This window comes from Ovis aries, chromosome 4, assembly GCF_016772045.2.
Source record: "Ovis aries strain OAR_USU_Benz2616 breed Rambouillet chromosome 4, ARS-UI_Ramb_v3.0, whole genome shotgun sequence".
In the NCBI taxonomy this organism is placed as follows: Eukaryota; Metazoa; Chordata; class Mammalia; order Artiodactyla; family Bovidae; genus Ovis; species Ovis aries.
In genome coordinates this window covers 65836929-65859107 of record NC_056057.1, presented here as the reverse complement: position 1 = coordinate 65859107, position 22179 = coordinate 65836929, and the positions used below count along the sequence as shown (strand labels likewise).

Below are 22179 nucleotides of genomic sequence, written 5' to 3'. Positions count from 1 at the left end.
CGAGATGCAGACCTGACTCCTGGTGAAATAGAGAAGGAGGAAGGCTGGGTGGCAGCCTCTTAGATCACAGTGCAATTCTAAAGAAAGTGCACAGAGGTCATTGGGGAGCTCTCAAGCAGACGTCCCTGTCAGAGGAGACCATGTCTCCCAGGAATGGTAACCCTTAGGATCCCTGGCACTCTCAGTCATTGGCTGAAAGTGCCCTTGAGAAGCACAGACGGAACCATCACAGGGACAAGCATCCTCATGCGGAAGCCAGGGCCGTGGGTGAAGCACGTTCCCTGTGGTCAGTGGCGGGAAAGGTGCATTCACGAGGCCACCTCAGAGACAAACTCCCTCTCTCCCAAAATACCAATGGAAGGACTAGGGAGAATGCAGATGGAAGTGTCTACATAATATATGCTTTGTCAATTTCCAACACTGAAAAAACTGTCTGTAAAACGTGCTTATAAAGAAAAGCCCAGATATCAATATTTCCCCTGTGGGAAGCCAAAGTTACAACAGAAACTCTACTGAGTTTAAAAAAAAAAATCAGAATCCATTATTTCATTTTTCCCCTTTACAGACTTGAGCAAGAGTCTACTGCTTAGGATTAGTGAAGACTAGAGGAGAAAAGTGTCAGCTCCCAGGAGGCAGCACAAGTCACAGAGGTTGGGGTCCCCAAAGCTCCCAGTGGGTGACCAGCATATGGTGATAGAGAAAGACATGTGAGCAGACTTCCTATGAGCTAATTGGGAATTTTAACCCATGACTCATCCCAGGGTGGGGTCCAAAGCTGCAGGGGACGCCACCCCATGGCACGCTGTATCATCAGCCAGATTGCACATTTCCTGAAAGTAATCAAGTCAGAAACTGGCTTCTTGGCCACAGCCCCTGGTGGAAGAATGACTGCCAAAAGCCGAAATGAGGATGAGTTCAAAAATGTAATTCTGCAACAAAAGCGTAATCCATTAAATGGGATCTGACAAGAACTTAATCTCATCTGCCACCAAGGGTGTTGGCTCAATGTAATTCTGCTCTCTGGAACATATTCTCAATAAGCTATGTATAGAATCTGGAACACTTTTGCCAGAACCCAAAAAAATCCATTCAATGTGGGAAGAGAAGCTCACCAAGCCCCCAGTGATTCTCCAGGAAGTGAACATGCTCTTCTTCCAAATGCAAAATTCCCAAAACCTGGCAACTCTGACTATGTTGAGTCACATAATTCAAGGTAAGCACTAATAACTGAGATGGCCAACACACTGGTTGGCTTCAGAATTTCCACTACTGCCCACAAAGGCAAGACCAGTGGCTGGTCTTGCTCACAAAGTACCTACTAGGCCCATATTCCCAGCCTGGGGCTCACTGCACAGCCCAGTCACAGAAGAAGGGAATGGAGGGAACCTCCTTGACAGGTATGGAGGATCAATCCACTCCTAAAGAGGGTTTTGAAAACTGGGAGAGAGAAGGAATTAGGGTCTGTCTTATTCATCATTTACTTAATATTAGCTATAGGGCCCAAAGTCATTATGTTGTTATTTCCCTGTTTCCATTTGTAAAATAAGGCAACTGAGAATCAAAACCATAACTCAAATCACATAGTTTAGAAGACAGTGTGCAAATTCATGCCTGTGGTATTCCAAAGCCTATGCCTCACTCCTCAGAGGGTGGTCCTTGAACTGTCACATTACTTGGGAGATTGTTAGAGTCACAGGCTACAACCCAGATCTAATGAATGTGGATCTGCATTTAATCAGATCCCTCAAGGAATTTGTTGGACACAAAGTTTGCCTTAAAGGGCTCCTACCCAAGAAGAATAAGTGGATTAAAAATATAAATTTGGACTAGAAAAAGGATTTAGTGCAATAGAACAGGGTCAGTCTCATAGAATAAGTCTCACCACATATCCAAATTGCACATCCAAATTAGTAGAGCCAATCATGCCATCTTTATTTCACCAAGAGCAAACCCAGAAGCAGGAAAGTCAAGGTGATGTGGTGATAGTAGAGCACACTGGAGAGGGTAAGGCTTTGGAACCAGGCAGGCTGGACTGAAATTTGCAGCTCTGCCTCCTGCTGGATGGCTCTGGGTAAGTTGATTGATCTCTCTAGGACTCAGTTTCGTGACCTGTACCACTGGAATAGCACTACTCACCTTGTTTGTATTTGAGAAGATTAAATGAGCAAATAAATGTATGGTTCCTAGACACGGTTGATGCTCAATAAACATGGGTTTCCTTGACTTTCAGTACAGTCTGGGCCAGGTACCTTTGCAAACGTGCACACTAGAAGCTGGGGAGAAAAACAATGCTCAGCAGCCAGCTCTTTCCTGTTCTCTTGGGTCCTCTAGTGGTAATTCCTGCGGTTCCTGTCACTAACCAGACTGGCTGAAGCAGTCTGTCTTCCTTAAGCTCCAGTTTCAGCATATTCTCTCATCTCTTTTAAGAAAACCCTGAGTAGAACAAGGTTCAAAGGAACAAGAGGTGAGGAACAAGAAAGATAGGCATCTGGGGTGCAGTTCCCAGGAGTGTCTACTTCCCAAACAATGCAGTCTTTTTATTTAGTTATGGTTCCTGCTTTCTTCTTTTCATAAGTCTCAGTCTTAAAAGCAGACTTTTTCATGCCAGAGGCTTCATGAGCTTTCAGAGCCCAGAGTGTCTGCACCTGGAGCCACAAAACCCAAGTCTGATATAATTCACATTGTGTGTATCACTCAAAGGTGTGGAGGAGCAGGAGACGGCTGCCAAGCACTGCCTGCAGGTGTGTCCCCAGCCGCTGCCTGGGGCGGATGCCCCCACCTACATGTACACTCATTACAGAGGCTGATGGGAGAGGTGCCCTTGGGACAGAGCATCTCCTATAGGAGGAAGAAGCTGAGCGTCAGGGTCCCAGTGATGGTCCCTTGCTCTGATTCCCATAGGAACAACTCCAGCACTGATAAAGAGGCATTTCCTTGCCCAGGCAGAAAAAAACATGACCGTATTTTGTGGCCCCAAATTTCCAAATGCCCTCCATGTGTGAAGAAGGAGAAAGAGAAGAGAGCAAGCAAAGTTACCCCTTACCCTATGTTGCTCAGCAGTAACGCTCCTGCAGGGAAGCTATGAGGGCAGATGATGCCAACTCAGGAGAATCACATGCCCCTCCACAGTAAACACAACTCTGCAGAACTGCAATGGGCAGGATGTTCAGTCACATGCCTGGATCCCTTAACTGGGTGTGGGGTTGTGTATAAATGTGTCCAAGGCACACACACACACATACACACAAGGCATGGTGATTGAGAGGCTCTGAATTTCAGAGTCAGAAAAAAGAACACAACACCTCAATCTCAGCAAAGGAATGACTACACTTAAGTTATCTTAGGGTTGACAGCACTGATCACGGATGCACCCCTGAAGTTTAGGAGTATAACACACCAGTCTTCCTAGATTTCCCAGTCTCACTAACTCTGGAGTCAGCAATTCTCACGTTTTTTCACTCCTGGAGTAAATGATGAGGTGGGGGAACACACAGGGATATATTCCTATCAGCATTATTTGCAATCCAACTATAACTCACTCCTTCTCTGAAATCCAAAGGCGTACAGAAAATAAGCAGCATTATTACAAGGGCAATCTTGATCCTGCTCAAATTTATTTCTCGATAAGCAAGCTGTTCCCATCTTTGGCTTATAATAATTTATCTGCAACAAATCTCACAACTGACATGACTATCACAGTTAAGGACTACTACATTAGAGAATATTTACCCTCTAACATGGCTGTTGGAATCAACTATCTTCCTTGAAAGAAAGGATGGTTCCAGGATAGCACAGAGTTGTTTTAAGGAGACCAATAAATGAATAACAAATGCCAGTACCTTTCTGGCTCCCACTGCTGAACAACTGGTATATTTACACCTGCTGTGTAAATACGCCTACCACACCAAAGGCACCATAAAGCACTACACCAACCACACCAAAGCACTACAAGAAACCAGGAGTAAATCTTGATCTTAACAAACTTATGACTTAATCTCTTTCTGGAACTAAGACCTTGGCACATAATTAACTAGTGGATCAAAAGAAGTTCATGCATATATTAATCAAATTAACAAAGACCAAACACAAAGAACAAATATTAAAAGCAGCAAGGGAAAAACAAAAAATAACACACAAAGGGATTCCCATAAGGATAACTGCAGATCTTTCAATAGAAACTCTTCAGGCCAGGAGGGAATGGCAAGACATACTTAAAGTGATGAAAGAAAATAACCTACAGCCCAGATTACTCTACCCAGCAAGGATCTCATTCAAATATGAAGGAGAAATAAAAAGCTTTACAGACAAGCAAAAGCTGAGAGAATTCAGCACCACCAAACCAGCTCTCCAACAAATACTAAAGGGTATTCTCTAGACAGGAAACACAAAAAGGGCGTATAAACCCGAACCCAAAACAATAAAGTAAATGGCAAAGAGATCACACTTATCAATAATTACCTTAAACATAAATGGGTTGAATGCCCCAACCAAAAGGCAAAGACTGGCTGAATGGATACAAAAACAAGATCCCTATATATGCTGCCTACAAGAGACCCACCTCAAAACAACGGACACATACAGATTGAAAGTGAAGGGCTGGAAAAAGATATTCCACGCAGAGACCAAAAGAAAGCAGGAGTGGCAATACTCATCTCCAATAAAATAGACTTTAAAACAAAGGCTGTGAAAAGAGACAAAGAAGGCCACTACATAATGATCAAAGGATCAATCCAAGAAGAAGATATAACAATTATAAATATATATGCACCCAACATAGGAGCACCACAATATGTAAGACAAATGCTAACAAGCATGAAAGGGGAAATTAACAATAACACAATAATAGTGGGAGACTTTAATACCCCACTCACACCTATGGACAGATCAACTAAACAGAAAATTTACAAAGAAATGCAAACTTTAAATGATACAATAGACCAGTTAGACCTAATTGATATCTATAGGACATTTCACCCCAAAACAATGAATTTCACCTTTTTCTCAAGTGCTCATGGAACCTTTTCCAGGATAGATCACATCCTGGGCCATAAATCTAACCTTGATAAATTTTAAAAAATCGAAATCATTCCAATCATCTTTTCTTACCATAATGCACTAAAATTAGATCTCAATTACAGGAGAAAAACTATTAAAAATCCCAACATATGGAGGCTGAAAAACACACTGCTGAATAACCAACAAATCACAGAAGAAATCAAAAAAGAAATCAAATTATGCATAGAAACGAATGAAAATGAAAACACAACAACCCAAAACCTGTGAGACACTATAAAAGAAGTGCCTAGAGAAAAGTTCATAGCAATACAGGCATACCTCAAGAAACAAGAAAAAAGTCAAATAAATAACCTAACTCTACAACTAAAGCAACTAGAAAAGGAAGAAATGGAGAACCCCAGAGTTAGTAGAAGGAAAGAAATCTTAAAACTTAGGGCAGAAATAAATGCAAAAGAAACAAAAGAGACCATAGCAAAAATCAACAAAGCAAAAAGCTGGTTCTTTGAAAGGATAAATAAAATTGACAAGCCATTAGCCAGACTCATCAAGAAACAAAGAGAGAAAAATCAAATCAATAAAATTAGAAATGAAAATGGAGAGATCACAACAGACAACACAGAAATACAAAGGATCATAAGAGACTACTATCAGCAATTATATGCCAATAAAATGGACAATGTGGAAGAAATGGACAAATTCTTAGAAAAGTACAACTTTCCAAAACTGAACCAGGAAGAAATAGAAAATCTTAACAGACCCATCACAAGCATGGAAATTGAAACTGTAATCAGAAATCTTCCAGCAAACGAAAGCCCAGGTCCAGACAGCTTCACAGCTGAATTCTACCAAAAATGTCGAGAAGAGCTAATACCTATCCTACTGAAACTCTTCCAGAAAATTGCAGAGGAAGGTAAACTTCCAAACTCATTCTATGAGGCCACCATCACCCTAATACCAAAACCTGACAAAGACGCCACAAAAAAAGAAAACTACAGGCCAATATCACTGAGGAACATAGATGCAAAAATCCTCAACAAAAATCTAGCAATCAGAATCCAACAACACATTAAAAAGATCATACACCATGACCAAGTGGGCTTTATCCCAGGGATGCAAGGATTCTTCAATATCTGCAAATCAATCAATGTAATTCACCACATTAACAAATTGAAAAATAAAAACCATATGATTATCTCAATAGATGCAGAGAAGGCCTTTGACAAAATTCAACATCCATTTATGATAAAAACTCTCCAGAAAGCAGGAATAGAAGGAACATACCTCAACATAATAAAAGCTATATATGACAAACCCACAGCAAACATTATCCTCAACGGTGAAAAATTGAAAGCATTTCCCCTAAAGTCAGGAACAAGACAAGGGTGCCCACTTTCACCGCTACTATTCAACATAGTTCTGGAAGTTTTGGCCACAGCAATCAGAGCAGAAAAAGAAATAAATGGAATCCAAATTGGAAAAGAAGAAGTAAAACTCTCACTGTTTTCAGATGACATGATCCTCTATATAGAAAATCCTAAAGACTCCACCAGAAAATTACTAGAGCTAATCAATGAATATAGTAAAGTTGCAGGATATAAAATCAACACTCAGAAATCCCTTGCATTCCTATACACTAATAATGAGAAAGTAGAAAAAGAAATTAAGGAAACAATTCCATTCACCATTGCAATGAAAAGAATAAAATACTTAGGAATATACCTACCTAAAGAAACTAAAGACCTATATATAGAAAACTATAAAACACTGATGAAAGAAATCAAAGAGGACACTAATAGATGGAGAAATATACCATGTTCATGGATTGGAAGAATCAATATAGTGAAAATTAGTATACTACCCAAAGCAATCTACAGATTCAATGCAATCCCTATCAAGCTACCAGTGGTATTTTTCACAGAACTAGAAAAAATAATTTCAAGATTTGTATGGAAATACAAAAAACCTCAAATAGCCAAAGCAATCTTGAGAAAGAAGAATGGAACTGGAGGAATCAACTTGCCTGACTTCAGGCTCTACTACAAAGCCACGGTCATCAAGACAGTATGGTACTGGCACAAAGACAGAAATATAGATCAATGGAACAAAATAGAAAGCCCAGAGAAAAATCCACACACCTATGGACACCTTATCTTTGACAAAGGAGGCAAGAATATACAATGGAGTAAAGACAATCTCTTTAACAAGTGGTGCTGGGAAAACTGGTCAATCACTTGTAAAAGAATGAAACTAGATCACTTTCTAACACCACACACAAAAATAAACTCAAAATGGATTAAAGATCTAAACATACAACCAGAAACTATAAAACTCCTAGAGAACATAGGCAAAACACTCTCAGACATAAATCACAGCAGGATCCTCTATGATCCACCTCCCAGAATTCTGGAAATAAAAGCAAAAATAAACAAATGGGATCTAATTAAAATTAAAAGCTTCTGCACAACAAAGGAAACTATAAGTAAGGTGAAAAGACAGCCTTCTGAATGGGAGAAAACAATAGCAAATGAAGCAACTGACAAACAACTAATCTCAAAAATATACAAGCAACTTATGCAGCTCAATTCCAGAAAAATAAATGACCCAATCAAAAAATGGGCCAAAGAACTAAATAGGCATTTCTCCAAAGAAGACATACGGATGGCTAACAAATGCATGAGAAGATGCTCAACATCACTCATTATCAGAGAAATGCAAATCAAGACCACAATGAGGTACCATTTCACACCAGTCAGAATGGCTGCGATCCAAAAGTCTACAAGCAATAAATGCTGGAGAGGGTGTGGAGAAAAGGGAACCCTCTTACACTGTTGGTGGGAATGAAAACCAGTACAGCCACTATGGAGAACAGTGTGGAGATTCCTTAAAAAATTGCAAATAGAGCTGCCTTATGACCCAGCAATCCCACTGCTGGGCATACACACCGAGGAAACCAGAATTGAAAGAGACACATGTACCCCAATGTTCATTGCAGCACTGTTTATAATAGCCAGGACATGGAAACAACCTAGATGTCCATCAGCAGATGAATGGATAAGAAAGCTGTGGTACATATACACAATGGAGTATTACTCAGCCATTAAAAAGAACACATTTGAATTAGTTCTAATGAGATGGATGAAACTGGAGCTGATTATACAGAGTGAAGTAAGCCAGAAAGAAAAATACCGATACAGTATACTGACACATATATATGGAACTTAGAAAGATGGTAATGATGACCCTGTATGTGAGACAGCAAAAGAGACACAGATGTATAGAACGGACTTTTGGACTCTGTGGGAGAGGGAGAGAGTGGGATGATTTGGGAGAATGGCATTGAAACACGTATACTATCATGTAAGAAACGAAGCGCCAGTCTATGTTTGATACAGGATACAGGATGCTTGGGGCTGGTACACGGGGATGATCCAGAGAGATGATATGGGGTGGGAGGTGGGAGGGGGATTCAGGATTGGGAGCTTGTATACACCCGTGGTGGATTCATGCCAATGTATGGCAAAACCAATACAGTATCATAAAGTAAAATAAAGTAAAAAAAAAAAAAAAAAAGAAGTTCATGGCCATCAGTACAGTTTCTCTATTAAAGAGCACGGAGGGGATGCAAAGAGAAGGGACGATGGTAATGGAGTTGGGTTCACAAATAAGATGTTCTCTTCATGAGAGCAACTCTTCAGCCATTCATTGAAGAAGACCATGAAGCTGGTTTGGGGTGGAAGGCATAGCTACCAGAAGACAGTATACAAAGGGGCTGACTCCACCAGAGATGCTTGGAGATGGGAACACACAGACCACGAGAGCCATTCACCCTCCCCTCTTCCCCCACAGTCACTTGCAGAGAACTGCAGGTTCATTCTCTCTACTTGAGTGGGTTTTATTTTATTTAAGCCTCACAATGCAGTAACCAAACCCTTATGAGGAATAAGAAAAGCATTTGCCTTGCAATTCTGGTCCCGCCACTGCATCCGTCACGTTATATAAAGAAATCCAACCCCCTATTCATCACTCCTTTTCAGAACTCATCTATAATTCAATCCACACTAAGAACCTTTGCACAATGAAATGGCTTTTACTGGGTGATTACATACATCACCTGCATGCAAAGGAGAGCACAGTTTTCAAATATATTTCCTGGACTCCAAATCTTGTCTGATTTGTCTATGAGGGAAGAAAAGGGAAGTTTATGCATTCGACTAGCCATGTGGAGGGTATGAAAGTCTTATACAATGCAAAGAAAAATGAAAGCAGTGAAATTAGGGTAACAAGGGAAGGGGGAAAGGAAGGCAGGCTGGCAAAATCATTAAATCTTCATTTCTGATACCAGTATGACTATGTATTTCAAAAGTGAGTTGAAAAGACCCACTGAAGAAAAAAGTCACTTCTATACCACATCCATACTCAGACTGATTTTTATTTAATACAGGTGAGACAGTAAAGAGACCACCCCCCTTATGACAAAAGTGGGATACAATCTGAAAATAAAACACAGGAGACTTTTGAGGGAAGAGGCAGAACTAAACGATGAATAAGAACAGAGTCAACAGCCACCTGGGAAACCACACAAGAAGATCCCCCACTTCCTTTCAGGAGCCCGCAGCCCTCACACCTCTCACAATAAGAAATCTTCCCCCAGCAAGGGATGCTAAAGGCACCCGGATGAATTTATTCCCACCACGTGCTTTTTCTCTGTGCGCTTATCTCCATGCTTCAACCTCCTCTGAAGCAAAAGACTCATTAATCCCATTCAAATTGCCAATATCAATAAATTCTCTGCCTCAGCATTTAAATGCCAATACCAATTAAGTACCAACAGCAACTTAACTACTGATACAGTCCTCACTACATTCAGGAAATCCAGCCACAAGTCCAAGGAGCACTAATTCCAACACTACTTCATCAATTCTAAGTAAGTGCCAAGAAATGAGGTAATTTTCTGGCCACGCTGACGATGCATCCAACTGGACTGAAATCACTGCACACGCAAACAAGAAGGAACAAACTGAGCTGCAATCCACCAAACCTGAAGGACGTTTTCACCAAGGCTTCCGGGCTATCGAGCTGAGGCAATTCATCAGCAAGGATTTCCTCAGGTGGCCGGGGGTCATGGACAATCGTAGGCCGTGGCTTCTCCTTGACATTCCCTGTGAGCCCATCGATGAGGGAGTTCCACAGACAGTTCTGCGACTTAGACCCTGAAGCATGAGGGGAAAAATAAAGGGATGCAGGTGAGTTCCCAACCAACTCCACGTCTTGCCTTGCCCAACTCAGAATTTTCAAAAGCAGAGCAGGAACACTGACATATTTTTCATGATCCCCAACAACATCAGAGGGCTCCAAGATTTTAGTCAGGCAACTTATGGAGTAACCAGGATTTTTTTTTAATTTATATACAAAAATAAGTTCATACTCTTGAGTATCTTAACGCACAGCTAAGTATTACGAATATATATTCTGTTTCATTTCAGTGGTAATCAACTCTAACTCCTGACAGTTGTCAGTATTCACTGATATGTTTATTCAGCAATTGGAAGTATACAAAGGACTACCATTTTGGAGAACAGTAAGATGTTCAGACATCTTCTCAGGTGGCACTACTGGTAAAGAACCCTCCTGCCAATGCAGGAGACGTAACAAACACAGATTCAGTCCCTGGGTCAGGAAGATCCTCTGGAGAAGAGCACAGCAACCCACTCCAGTGTTCTTGTCTGGAGAATCCCATGGACAGAGGAGCCTACAGTCCATGGGGTCACAAAGAGTTGAACACGACTAGAGCAACTTAGCATGCATGCACGCAGGATGTTCAGACACAAGTCTCCCCATGAATTTATCTTGCCTAAGACCCAAGTTTCAAGACTATTCTATGGAGACACCCACCCCAAAGAGAGCCAGAACCCACTATAGGCAGCTTCACTCTTCTGGAAGCTCAAGACTCAAGGAAAACGACACTGAATGTTAATCAATATCCTACCCTAGAAACACTCCGAACATATGAGATGAATATTCAAGGTAGACATGAATTGGTACAGTGCCACAAATTAGGGTCTGATCAGCCAGGTCAATACCAACAATGATAAGTTATTCCAACATCAGGTACACTTGATATGACGGATTGAAAATGGCACTTTATCCCCATAGTCTTTCTCCCCACAATATAGAACCCCATGTATTAAGCATGTTTCTAGCTTCTGTAGACTGTTTTGTAAAACACCTGTGTTTCATGCATACCCCAGACATGCTCTGTTCTGGAAAGCCAGATCACATCCCTGAGTCACCCTGCCTTGGCCTCCTCCCTCCCTCAACTCCCCCCACCCCAGTTCTCCAAGAAGAGTCCCCTTCCCAGGGGCATGCTTTTCAGATATAAACCAACCAAACCAGAGTCCACAGCACGACACTTCCCTTACTAAGCTTCCATGTCCTGAGTCACTTATCCACCTGCCCTGATGACCCTAGACAGGTAGCAGAGAGCTAGGGACAGTCCCTATGCCCCAGAGCCCACTAACATTATTCAGACTAGCCAATCCTGAGCCTGCTCACCTGGGAGAACCAGTCCTTACTGAAGAAACCACACAAAGACTCCTGCCCAGTGTCCCTTCCTCCCTCTGCCTCACACCAACCCCAGTGCTTCCAGCGCGGCCTCTGTGGTATAACATGTACTCCCTCTTGGGGGATCTGTGAAGATCAACACATTATCTTTTCAATGGCAGTCATCCTCTGGCCTTGCCATACCTAAATAATCATAAAGCCTATTAAAACAATCTGGTTATAGGGAAAACATTAGGCAAATCTCAACCGAGAGACATTCAACAAAATATCTGACCATCTGACCAGTATTCCTCAAAACAAGCAAGCTTATCAAAAAACAAGGAAAGTCTGAAAAACTGTAACAACCTAGAAGAACCTAAGAAGATTTGAAAACTAAATGTGGTATCCTGACCAGCTCCTGAAACTCAGAAAGGATATTAGGAAAAACTAAGGAAATTTCAATCAAGCATGTACATTAGTTAATAATGATGTATTACCAATTTTGGCTCATTAATTCTGACAAACATACCATACTCATATAAGAGCTTAATAATAGGGCAAACTGAAAGGGGGTATATGGGAACTCTTTGTACCATCTTTGCAAATTTTCTCTAAATCTAAAAATATTCTAAAATTAAAATTTATAAAAATACAAATAAATATTTAAAATAAATAATAAAAATGGTTATTAGTTTAAAAGTCTATGAGCAAGTAATTTCTTTAGAGACTGAGGGCATGCCTATCATTATTACCCAGTGCTGGTTACACTCCTCTCAGAGGGAAGAAAACCTTTATCTTTGCTCAGATATAATGTCAGGTCTCCAAGTCATGCACCCATGGAACTGTGTCCACGCACAGGGGGTTGGCTTTTCCTACCCCATCCATGCAGAAGGACATTTTTGTAATACACGCAAAGACTCATTATGGGGCATGAGGAGGTGCACGTGGAGCAATAAGGAGCAGTTTCAGCTAAAGTAAAATGCATGTGATGGGTGGGGTAGAGAATAGATCCAATGCTCACAGGAATATTTCCCTGACCAGCCATCCACAGCCCACAACATAAGAAAGCACCACAGTTTACTGTGCCTGAAGGCCACATTTAAGATCAAAAGAACTTCACACACAGAAGGGAGCATCTCACAAGGATTCCTGAACCTTCACCAAGGACACGCATGAATCCAAAAACAATCTTTTTTTTAACGTTTTTAAAAATGTATTAATTTTTGGCTGTGCTGGGTCTTCATGGCTGGGCTCCTTTCTAGTTGCAGTGAGTGGGGGGCTACTCTCTACTTGTGGTGTGCGGGCTTCTCACTGCAGTGACTTCTCTTGTTGCAGAGCACGGGGTCTAGGGCACATGGCCTCAGGAGTCCCCTGGATCTAGAACACAGGCTAAACAGTCGTGGCCCATGGGCTTAGCTGCTCCATGGTATCTGGGACCTTCCTGGACCTGGGATCGAACCCATGAGTCCCGAATTGGTGGGCAGGCTCTTAATCACTGAGCCACCAGCGAAGTCCTGAAAACACCCCTTTTAATGATCATGGTCACAACTGACCTCCTGGGGGTGTCCCACAGCCAAACTGCTTCTGTGTCAATCAGGAGAAAAGTAAAGCACATTAAGGGCAGGAAACAGAACCCTCAAACTCCTGAAATACATGACAGCTTTTCCTAAAAGCTGCTTAAGAGTCTTCAACACATATCTTAAGAAGATTTGGACCTGTTAATGCAGGTCTGGTCCTATGTTAACAAAGTTCTGGTTCTAGGAAGGAGATCAAAGCAGCAGCCTGTTTTCTTAAATTTGACCTAAGTGAAGCCTAACAGTAAACTCCCCACCCATTTCCGTTCATTCTTTCATTTATTCATTCAATATGTGTGTGCGTGCTCAGTGGCTTAGTCGTGGTCTGACTCTTTGTGATGCTATGGACTGTAGCCCGCCAGGCTCCTGTGTCCTGGAATTTTCTAGGCAAGAATACTGGAGTGGGCTGCCACTTCCTCCTCCAGGGGATCTTCTCAGCCCAGAAAGCAAGCCCACATCTCCTGCATTGGCAGGCAGATTTTTCACCACTGCACCACATGGGAAGCCCATTCATTCAGTAGACACATTTTTATTTCCCTCAATATGCCAGGTTCCACTCTGGGCTCTAGAAATAGAAAAATGAATGAGACTGGTTCCCTTGGGATGAACTGGCCCATACACAATTACAATAAATAGGCAGATTCCTAGATGTGAGATGTATAAATACCTACTTACTACATTCTTAGGTCTTCAGTTGTTTGCAGACAAATGCTTTACTAAATGTTATAGGTATGCTCATCACATTAACATAAAGGTGTTCCCCCTATCCAAAAAATACCACCTATAAAGTACTAGGAATTGGTATTTTAATAAATCTTCCAATGATCTTGTGAAAGGCATAACTACATGGCATAGTTTCCTCATGCTAAAATTATTCATTCTTAAGTGCATCACTGACTCGATGGACATGAATCTGAGTGAACTCTGGGAGCTGGTGATGGACAGGGAGGCCTGGAGTGCTGAGATTCATGGGGTCGCAAAGAGTTGGACACAACTGAGCGACTGAACTGAACTGAAGTACATAGTTATAACACACTAAAATTTTATAACTTATTTTGGCATTTCCTCATTTTTTAATATTCTGGGAAACTTAAATGGAAGTGGCCTGTTTCTCTTGACCTTTGAGAGTCCAAAGCACAATTACTCTCTTGGGATAGTTTTTTATTTCTTTTTTGTTTTGGTTTGGTTTTTAACTTAAAAAGGCAGAGTGGATAGTTTTTGCTCAAAAAAAAAAAGAAAAAAATGCTGGGATCCAGCAATTCAGAGGACGTTCCAGTTGGAAAGTGTGCGAGAGTCTAGAATTGGATGATCAGCCAAAACACAAATTGGCCGTGAGAAAATGAGGGATCTGGAAAAGCTTAGTGATAATGAAGGAGAGATGGGTGAGTTTAAGAGATGTAGAATCAGTAGGATTTGGTAATTGATTGGGTGTAGAGGAAGAAGAGGGAAGTAGCAAGATGAACTGAGGTTTCTGTTTAAGCAGCAAGGTAGAAGAAAATGCTGAAGGTGGAGCGGTTCATGGGCCTAGAGTTGAATCGTGTTCTGCAAAGTTGCATTTCAAGAAAGAAAATATAAGCAAAGATCTCCTCCATATTCATGAAGAGGAAGCACACAGATGACGACTATGTGATTCAAATGAGAATACTCTTATTTCAGCAAACACTTCTATCGTGACTGAGATAAGAAAATTTTCATAGCATGATAACATAGGGGAAAAGATTACCCTTCTCACTGAACCCAAACAATAATTTAAAAAACTAAAATAATAATAAACGTTTTAGAGAAGGGCAATATCAAAGCCCCAGCCCTGTCCTGGAGTGTTCCAGCCATTATCTGACTTGATAAAAGCTGTAATTTAAGTAGAACGTGGGCTCCATCCACAAGGATCTAATTATAACAGCTCATTAGTGTCTTATCATCTATAACCTGGCCCTACAGCACAAACCCAAGGGAGATCCAGGAAGCTGGCATAATGTAAAGCATTATGAGGAGAATTTTGCTGTTATCTGTTTTAATCTCTTTCTGAAGGTAAATTTTTGACAACAGTCTGCTTTAGATGAACAACACAGCACAAAATTGGAAGACTTCAAAACAGTGGCTATGCCTGGGGCATGACTCCACTGATAACACGCCAATCATCCACAGAAGGGGATATGTTAATATTTTTGTGACCCCAACACTCCAGGAAAGTGTGGAGCACTCAGAGCTCTGTCGGATGCTTCAAGACATACGGAAACTTTTATTACACCACCCTTGCCCTCAAAACACTTTGGAGAGGCAGAAAAATGCAAGGCAGCCTCTGACTGCTGCAGACTAGAGCCAGGCTTTGGAAAAATGAATTGGTTTTCCCCTACCCCTCCCCAATAAACACGGTCGAGAGAAATGGTTTGAGACTTTGAAATGGACAAAAAAAGTTCAGTGAGCATCCCATCTAGTTTCTTTTTGAACTCCAGGAGAAGGGGAGAGAACTTCTCTTCTGATCGTCCACAAATGTGGGCAGAGCCATCTCCAGGGACACTGGAATGGTCTGCTCTGGCAAAATGAAAAATAAAAACTCCCCTGCTCTAACTTATTTTCAGTTGACTTTGAAAGCATGAAAAATCCTTCTGACTAAGTAGAAGCAAAAACATGGAAACAGAGTCACACAGGTCTCTCTCAATAATATCAAAAACCGCATGAGGGAAATCACAGATAAACTAAGCCTTCAGGGTACCAAAAATACTGTGGCTCGGGTGCAGGAGATGAGCAACTCCATTCAGCCCAGTCCATCTCATCTGCTTCTGCTCACTCCACTCCCTGCCCCTCCCTGTTCCAGCTTTTGTCTCTCCTTTGATTTGTTCCTGACTCTTATCCAATGCCCATAACCTCCTCCTTTCCTGTTATACCCCCTCCACCCCTGCCATAAATCTTCTTTCTTCACAAAGACAACTTTTTGGGTACCCTATGAACACTTCAGATCGATTATAAACCTTCCAGAATCACAAAGTCAGCATCCACACCATTGAGCATATCAGAAGAACAAATGCTCAGATCCAGACGTAACCAACATTTGTTCAGTAATTGTTGTGTTCTGGGCATTGTCATGATGCCTTCACCAGCATTACTTCATTTAATCATCAAATCAACCCAAAGGATGTATTACTGAAGCATTACTGAACACTAAGACATTAGGACTCCAAGACAGCAAATCACCTAGATCACAGAGAAGACAGAAATTGCTTTGATCCAAAATTCTCATTCTCCTAATCCAGAGTTCAGAGTGATACACCACACTGTATTTTATTTGTGAGTCAATAAACACACACATAGTGTAGATCAAGCAAAATGCTCTGCATTTTTTACTATGAAAAAGATATCCCCTTACATAAGAATAAAGATACATCCCATCTGATACTAGAAAGAACCTTCTGCATGTTTGCTTTCTTGGAGGCTCAAACAATAAAGAATCTGCCTGCAATGCAGGAGACCCGGTTTCAATCCTTGGGTTGGGAAGATCCCCAAATCAGGAAGATCCCCTGGAGGAGGGCATGGCAACCCACTCCAGTATTCTTGCCTGGAGAATCCTCATGGACAGAGGAGCCTGGTGGGCTACAGTTCATGTGGTCACAAAGAGATGGATACGACTGGGTGATTTTCACTACTTCCCTTTAAAGGAGGTTCAGGCTGCAGGGAGACATGAATAATGCAAGATGAGTTTAACGGGTTAAGAGAAGACAAGAAGGCAAGAAAGTGAGACTCTAAATGCAAAATAACTACAGATTCATTTCAAAGTGTGTCTAATGATGGCAGCTTTATAAACTGCTGGCAGGAGGAGCCCAAGGCGATATGGTAATCCCATTTAAATCTGACAAGTGACCTATCAACTTGGTTCCTAAAAAAAAAACAAAAAACAAAAAAAAAAACAAAACACAAGCAGTATGCTGGCAGAAGGCTGAGAAGTTAGAGTCCTACAAAAAAAAGAGAGAGAGAGAGAGATTTAATTCTCCAGAAAGGTGGGGGTAGAAAAACACCTTGAAAACCTTCAACAGTTCTCAAAGTATCTGTGACATGGCATTCGTAAACATTCTCTCCTTTTGAGAGTATAAGGCTCCTAAAATTCCCAGGGAGTAGAAAAAGTGGGGCTTGGGTACAGAGGTCTGGAATGAACCTAATAAAGCCCAGATGAAGAGTTTTATGCTCTCTAAAATAAAATGCTACTGATGGTATGGAAGGCAAAGGATTAATAATGTTTTGAATATCTTTAAATCAGTTATACAGGTACTGCTCTATTATTTTCAATATACTAAGTCTTGGTTTTAGAAACATTTCACAAATTCTATCTTCTGTAATTTCAAAGAGATTGGAAAATTTAATTCCATTTCAGATATCATATACACTGAGGTTGGGGGAGCAGCAGCAAAATATAATAATACAACTTGATCTGTGATGACATATTCTAAATTCTCAAATATGTGAGGATTTATTTCTGAGTTATCATATTAAATTAACCTTTTTTAGCAACTAAATCACATTATTTTACTTATTTTAACTTTATATCTATCTGATAGTGCAAGACCTCCTCCTTTATTTTGGCTTCTCGAGTTCAAAAGGAGACATGTCTATAGAATTTTCTGTTGTAGTTTTACTATAAATTTTCTTTTATAAGCTAGTTGTCTGGGTGATTGTTGCAAGAAATAAAATATTTAATGGTAATGACTTTACCATCTATTGAGATGATCATGTGTTTTTTCTTCTCTCTTTTTCTCTCTACCTCTCTGTCTCCCTCTCATCTATGGATGTGTTATATTAAAAATGAGAGAAGAAAAAAAAAACCTATTTTCCAGATGGAATCAAGTTTCCTCTAGGGAACGCTGTGGTGAAAATATCTTGATATGACAGAAGTTGGTTGGAGGAGGGAGAAACAACAAAGAAAGAGTTAAATTACTCTTCATTCAAAATGAACAGAATTTAGAGAAGGGCAAGAACAAAGGAGAGGGGGGAAAGGAGAGGAGAAAGTGAAGGCAGAGCAATACAGCTGCAAGCTGGAACCATATTTTGCAAAAATAAGTGAAGAACTTTCAAAGAACATAGAAATCTGACATCCATGTTTATGCTAAATGAAATGGCAACCCACTCCAGTGTTCTTGCCTGGAGAATCCCAGGGACAGGGGAGCCTGGTGGGCTGCCATCTATGGGGTTGCACAGAGTCGAACACAACTGAAGCAACTTAGCAGCAGCAGCATGTGGAACTGCAATGTAACCGCCACTCTAGAAGAGTAAATATCTCACACACAGGTTGCTTTGCAAAAGTGATATTGGGGAGAGAATTCAAATACTGTGTCTTTTGCTGTCTGGAAAAGAATAGACATCCGCAAGACAGAAAGTATAGGAAAAAATTCAACAGACTCAGGAAAAGATAGACAGAGATAATAAGAAGAAACGTAGAGAAACCCCTGAAAAATCTACTGATTGAATTTTAGAGATTGAAACAGATGTGGGGTGAGGATTTGAGATAACCATGCATCGGTCTTAAAAGTCATATCTATATGACATCTGAAATATATTCTAAAATGTTTCTTAATAATGAAGCCACCTTGCATTACTCAAATAATGCATTCTACTTGGTCATATTGTATTGTTATTGTAGTATACTTAAGAGATTTGCATTACTAGAATTCTATTTAAGACTTTTTGCATATTAGATGAGGAAATTAGCCACTAATTCTTTCTCTTATGTAGTCATTATCATGGGAATAATCTGTTCCTTTATATCTGAATAAAATTGCCTATAAAACTCTTCGGATCCAAAGTATCTCTAGCAAAGTCATCATTTTACAAACTTTTGAATGTCTTCTTTTGTTATAGCTGTACTGAGAATATCTATTTCTTCAGAAGTCAATATATCCCTTTAAAAACTGTCATTTTGTAGAAATATTTGATTCAGTTAGCATAGATTCCTATGACAATTTGTATTTTAATCTTCATCTATACAATAATAATAAGAGAATAAGATGGTTGAATGGCATCATTGACTCTATGGACATGAGTCTGAGCAAACTTTAGAAGTTGGTGATGGACAGGGATGCCTGGCGTGCTGCAGTGCATGGGGTCGCAAAGAGTCAGACACAACTGAGCAACTGAACTAACTGATATACTAATAGTTTTGAGTATTTCTTCACTTATTTATTTTCTGTTCACCTTCCAGAAATGTTTTGTCCAATATGGTAGTCATTATTCATATGTGGTGACTACATTTAGATCAATTAAAATTGAATAAAATTACATTCAATTCAGTTCAGTCACTCAGTCGTGTCCGACTCTTTGCAACCCCATGGACTGCAGCACACCATGCTACCCTGTCCATCACCAATTCCCAGAGCTCGCTCAAACTCGTGTCCATTGAGTCGGTGATGGCATCCAACCATCTTATCCTCTGTCATCCCCTTCTCCTCCTGCCTTCAAACTTTCCCAGCATCAGGGTCTTTTCAACAGAGTCAGCTCTTCACATCAGGTGGCCAAAGTGTTGGAGTTTCAGCTTCAGTATCAGTCCTTCCAATGAATATTCAGGACTGATTTCCTTTAGGATGGACTGCTTTGGCCTCCTTGCAGTCCAAGGGACTCTCAAGCGTCTTCTCCAACACCACAGTTCAAAAGCACCATTTCTTGGGCACTCAGCTTTCTTCACAGTCCAACTCTCACATCCATACATAACTACTGGAAAAATCATAACTTTGACTAGATGGACCTTTTTTGCTTTTTAATATGCTGTCTAGGTCGGTCATAGCTTTTCTTCCAAGGAGTAAGCATCTTTTATGGCTGCAGTCACCATCTGCAGTGATTTTGGAGCCCCCCAAAATAAAGTCTCTCACTGTTTTCATTGTTTCTGCATCTATTTGCCATGAAGTGATGGGACCAGCTTTTATGATCTTCATTTTCTGAATGTTGAGCTTTAAGCCAGCTTTTTCACTCTCATCTTTCACTTTTATCGAGAGGTTCTTAGTTCTTCTTCACTTTCTGCCATAAAGGTGGTGTCATCTGCATGTCTGAGATTATTGATATTTCTCTCAGCAATCTTGATTCCAGCTTGTGCTTCATCCAGTCCAGCATTTCTCATGACGTACTCTGCATATAAGTTAAATAAGCAGGGTGACAATATACAGTCTTGATGTACTCCTTTCCCTATTTGGAACCAGTGTGTTGTTCCATGTCCAGTTCTAACTGGTGCTTCTTGACCTCCATACAGATTTCTAGGGATTAGATCTGATAGACAGAGTGCCTGAAGAACTATAGACAGAGGTTTGTGATATTGTTCAGGAGGCAGTGATCAAGACTATTCCCAAGAAAAGGCAAAATGATTGTAGACGAGGCCTTACAAATAGCTGTGAAAAGAAGAGAAGTGAAAAGCAAAGGAGAAAAGGAAAGATATACCCATTTGAATGCAGAGTTCCAAAGAACAGCAAGGAGAGATAAGAAAGCCTTCCTCAGTGATCAATGCAAAGAAATAGAGGAAAACAACAGAATGGGAAAGACTAGAGATCTCTTCAAGAAAATTAGAGATACCAGGAAATATTTCATGCAAAGATGGGCACAATGAAGGACAGAAATGGCATGGACCTAACAGAAACAGAAGACATTAAGAAGAGGGGACAAGAATATACAGAAAACTAAACAAAAAAGATCTTTACGATCCAGATAATCACGATCGTGTGATCACTCACCTAAAGCCAGACATCCTGGAATGCAAAGTCAAGTGGGTCTTAGGAAGCACCACTATGAAAAAAGCTAGTGGAGGTGATGGAATCCAGTTGAACTATTTCAAATCCTAAAAGATGATGCTGTGAAAGTACTGCACTCAGTATGCCAGCAAATTTAGAAAACTTAGCAGTAGCCTCAGAACTGGAAAAAGCCAGTTTTTATTCCAATCCCAAAGAAAGGCAATGCCAAGGAATGCTTAAAATTATATTCAATATCTTATAATAACCTACAGTAGAAAAGAATCTGAAAAAGTATATATATAAATAAAAGTATAGACGATTCACAATGTTGCGTTAATTCTGGGTGTCCAGCAAAGTGATTCAGATATACCTGACACACCACTGTAAATTAACTATACTTCAATTAAAAATTAAAATTTAATAAAATTAAAAATTTACTTCCTCAGTTGCACCAGTCACACCTCAGATGCATAACAGACACAGGTGACTAGTAGCTACTGCATTGGATGGTGCCAATATAAAACATTCTATCATGACAGGCTTTCTGGAAAGTGCCATTCTCAAGGTTACTTTTGTTGCCTTAAGGGGCTGGCTCATGAATCTATACATTCTACTGCTTTTCTCATTTCTAATTCATCTGTTTTTGCTTTTAGGCTTATATTTTCATTCCCTCTATTTTGAATAAGTTTATATTCCTCTTTTTTCCCTAATTTTTTTTTCAGCAGAGTATTTGTGCCTATAGCTTTGGTACAAGTCACCAGTTTTGGCATGCCAACTTCCCATTGACTATCCTTTCTAAGAAGACTGCAATGAAAATTTTTATTTTCTTTTCTGACCCAGAAGTTGACTGTTTCTGAAAACGTATTTCAAATGGTTAAAGTATTTTTGGTTGTTGTTATGTAAGCTTCTCAGCTTTTCTTTTTTCTTCCATTTTCTTTTTTTCTTTGTTCCTTTTTTTCTTTCCTTAATTAATTTTTTCTGTTTGCTTTCCATATTTTATAACAATATAGTCAGAGATTATGCTCTATGTAATCAAATCTTGCTTTAGGTTATTTATTGATGTTCATCACTCATCCAACACAGGGTAATTTTTGTAACTATTTCATGGGCACTTTATTTAAAGAAAAGATTCACTCTATGTGTAGAAAAAAAGGTATACAGCTATCACATCTGCATTGTGGACTACAACCTTTATCAATAGAAAATGACTCAGCTCTTTATTTCCTGAGTTCTGCTTTTCATAAAGTTCAACACTGCCATAGCTATCTCCTTTTTCCTTGTGCTTGCTGAAACATTCTTGCTGATCATTTTTTTGTTTTAGTTTTGCCTTTTGAAATAATGCTGTTGTTCAATTG

General features: G+C 40.2%; 1 protein-coding gene across 6 annotated transcripts in view; it reads right to left on the bottom strand.

Moving 5' to 3' along the window:
* The window catches only part of PDE1C (phosphodiesterase 1C), a 531506-nt gene that overhangs the window by 404487 nt on the left and 104840 nt on the right, over positions 1–22179 (bottom strand). For all 6 annotated transcript variants that reach the window (XM_042249215.2, XM_042249217.2, XM_042249219.2 and 3 more), the window contains exon 3: positions 10055–10226. In XM_042249215.2, the coding sequence (XP_042105149.1) occupies positions 10055–10226 (172 nt within the window). The remainder of the gene's footprint in view (positions 1–10054; positions 10227–22179) is intronic.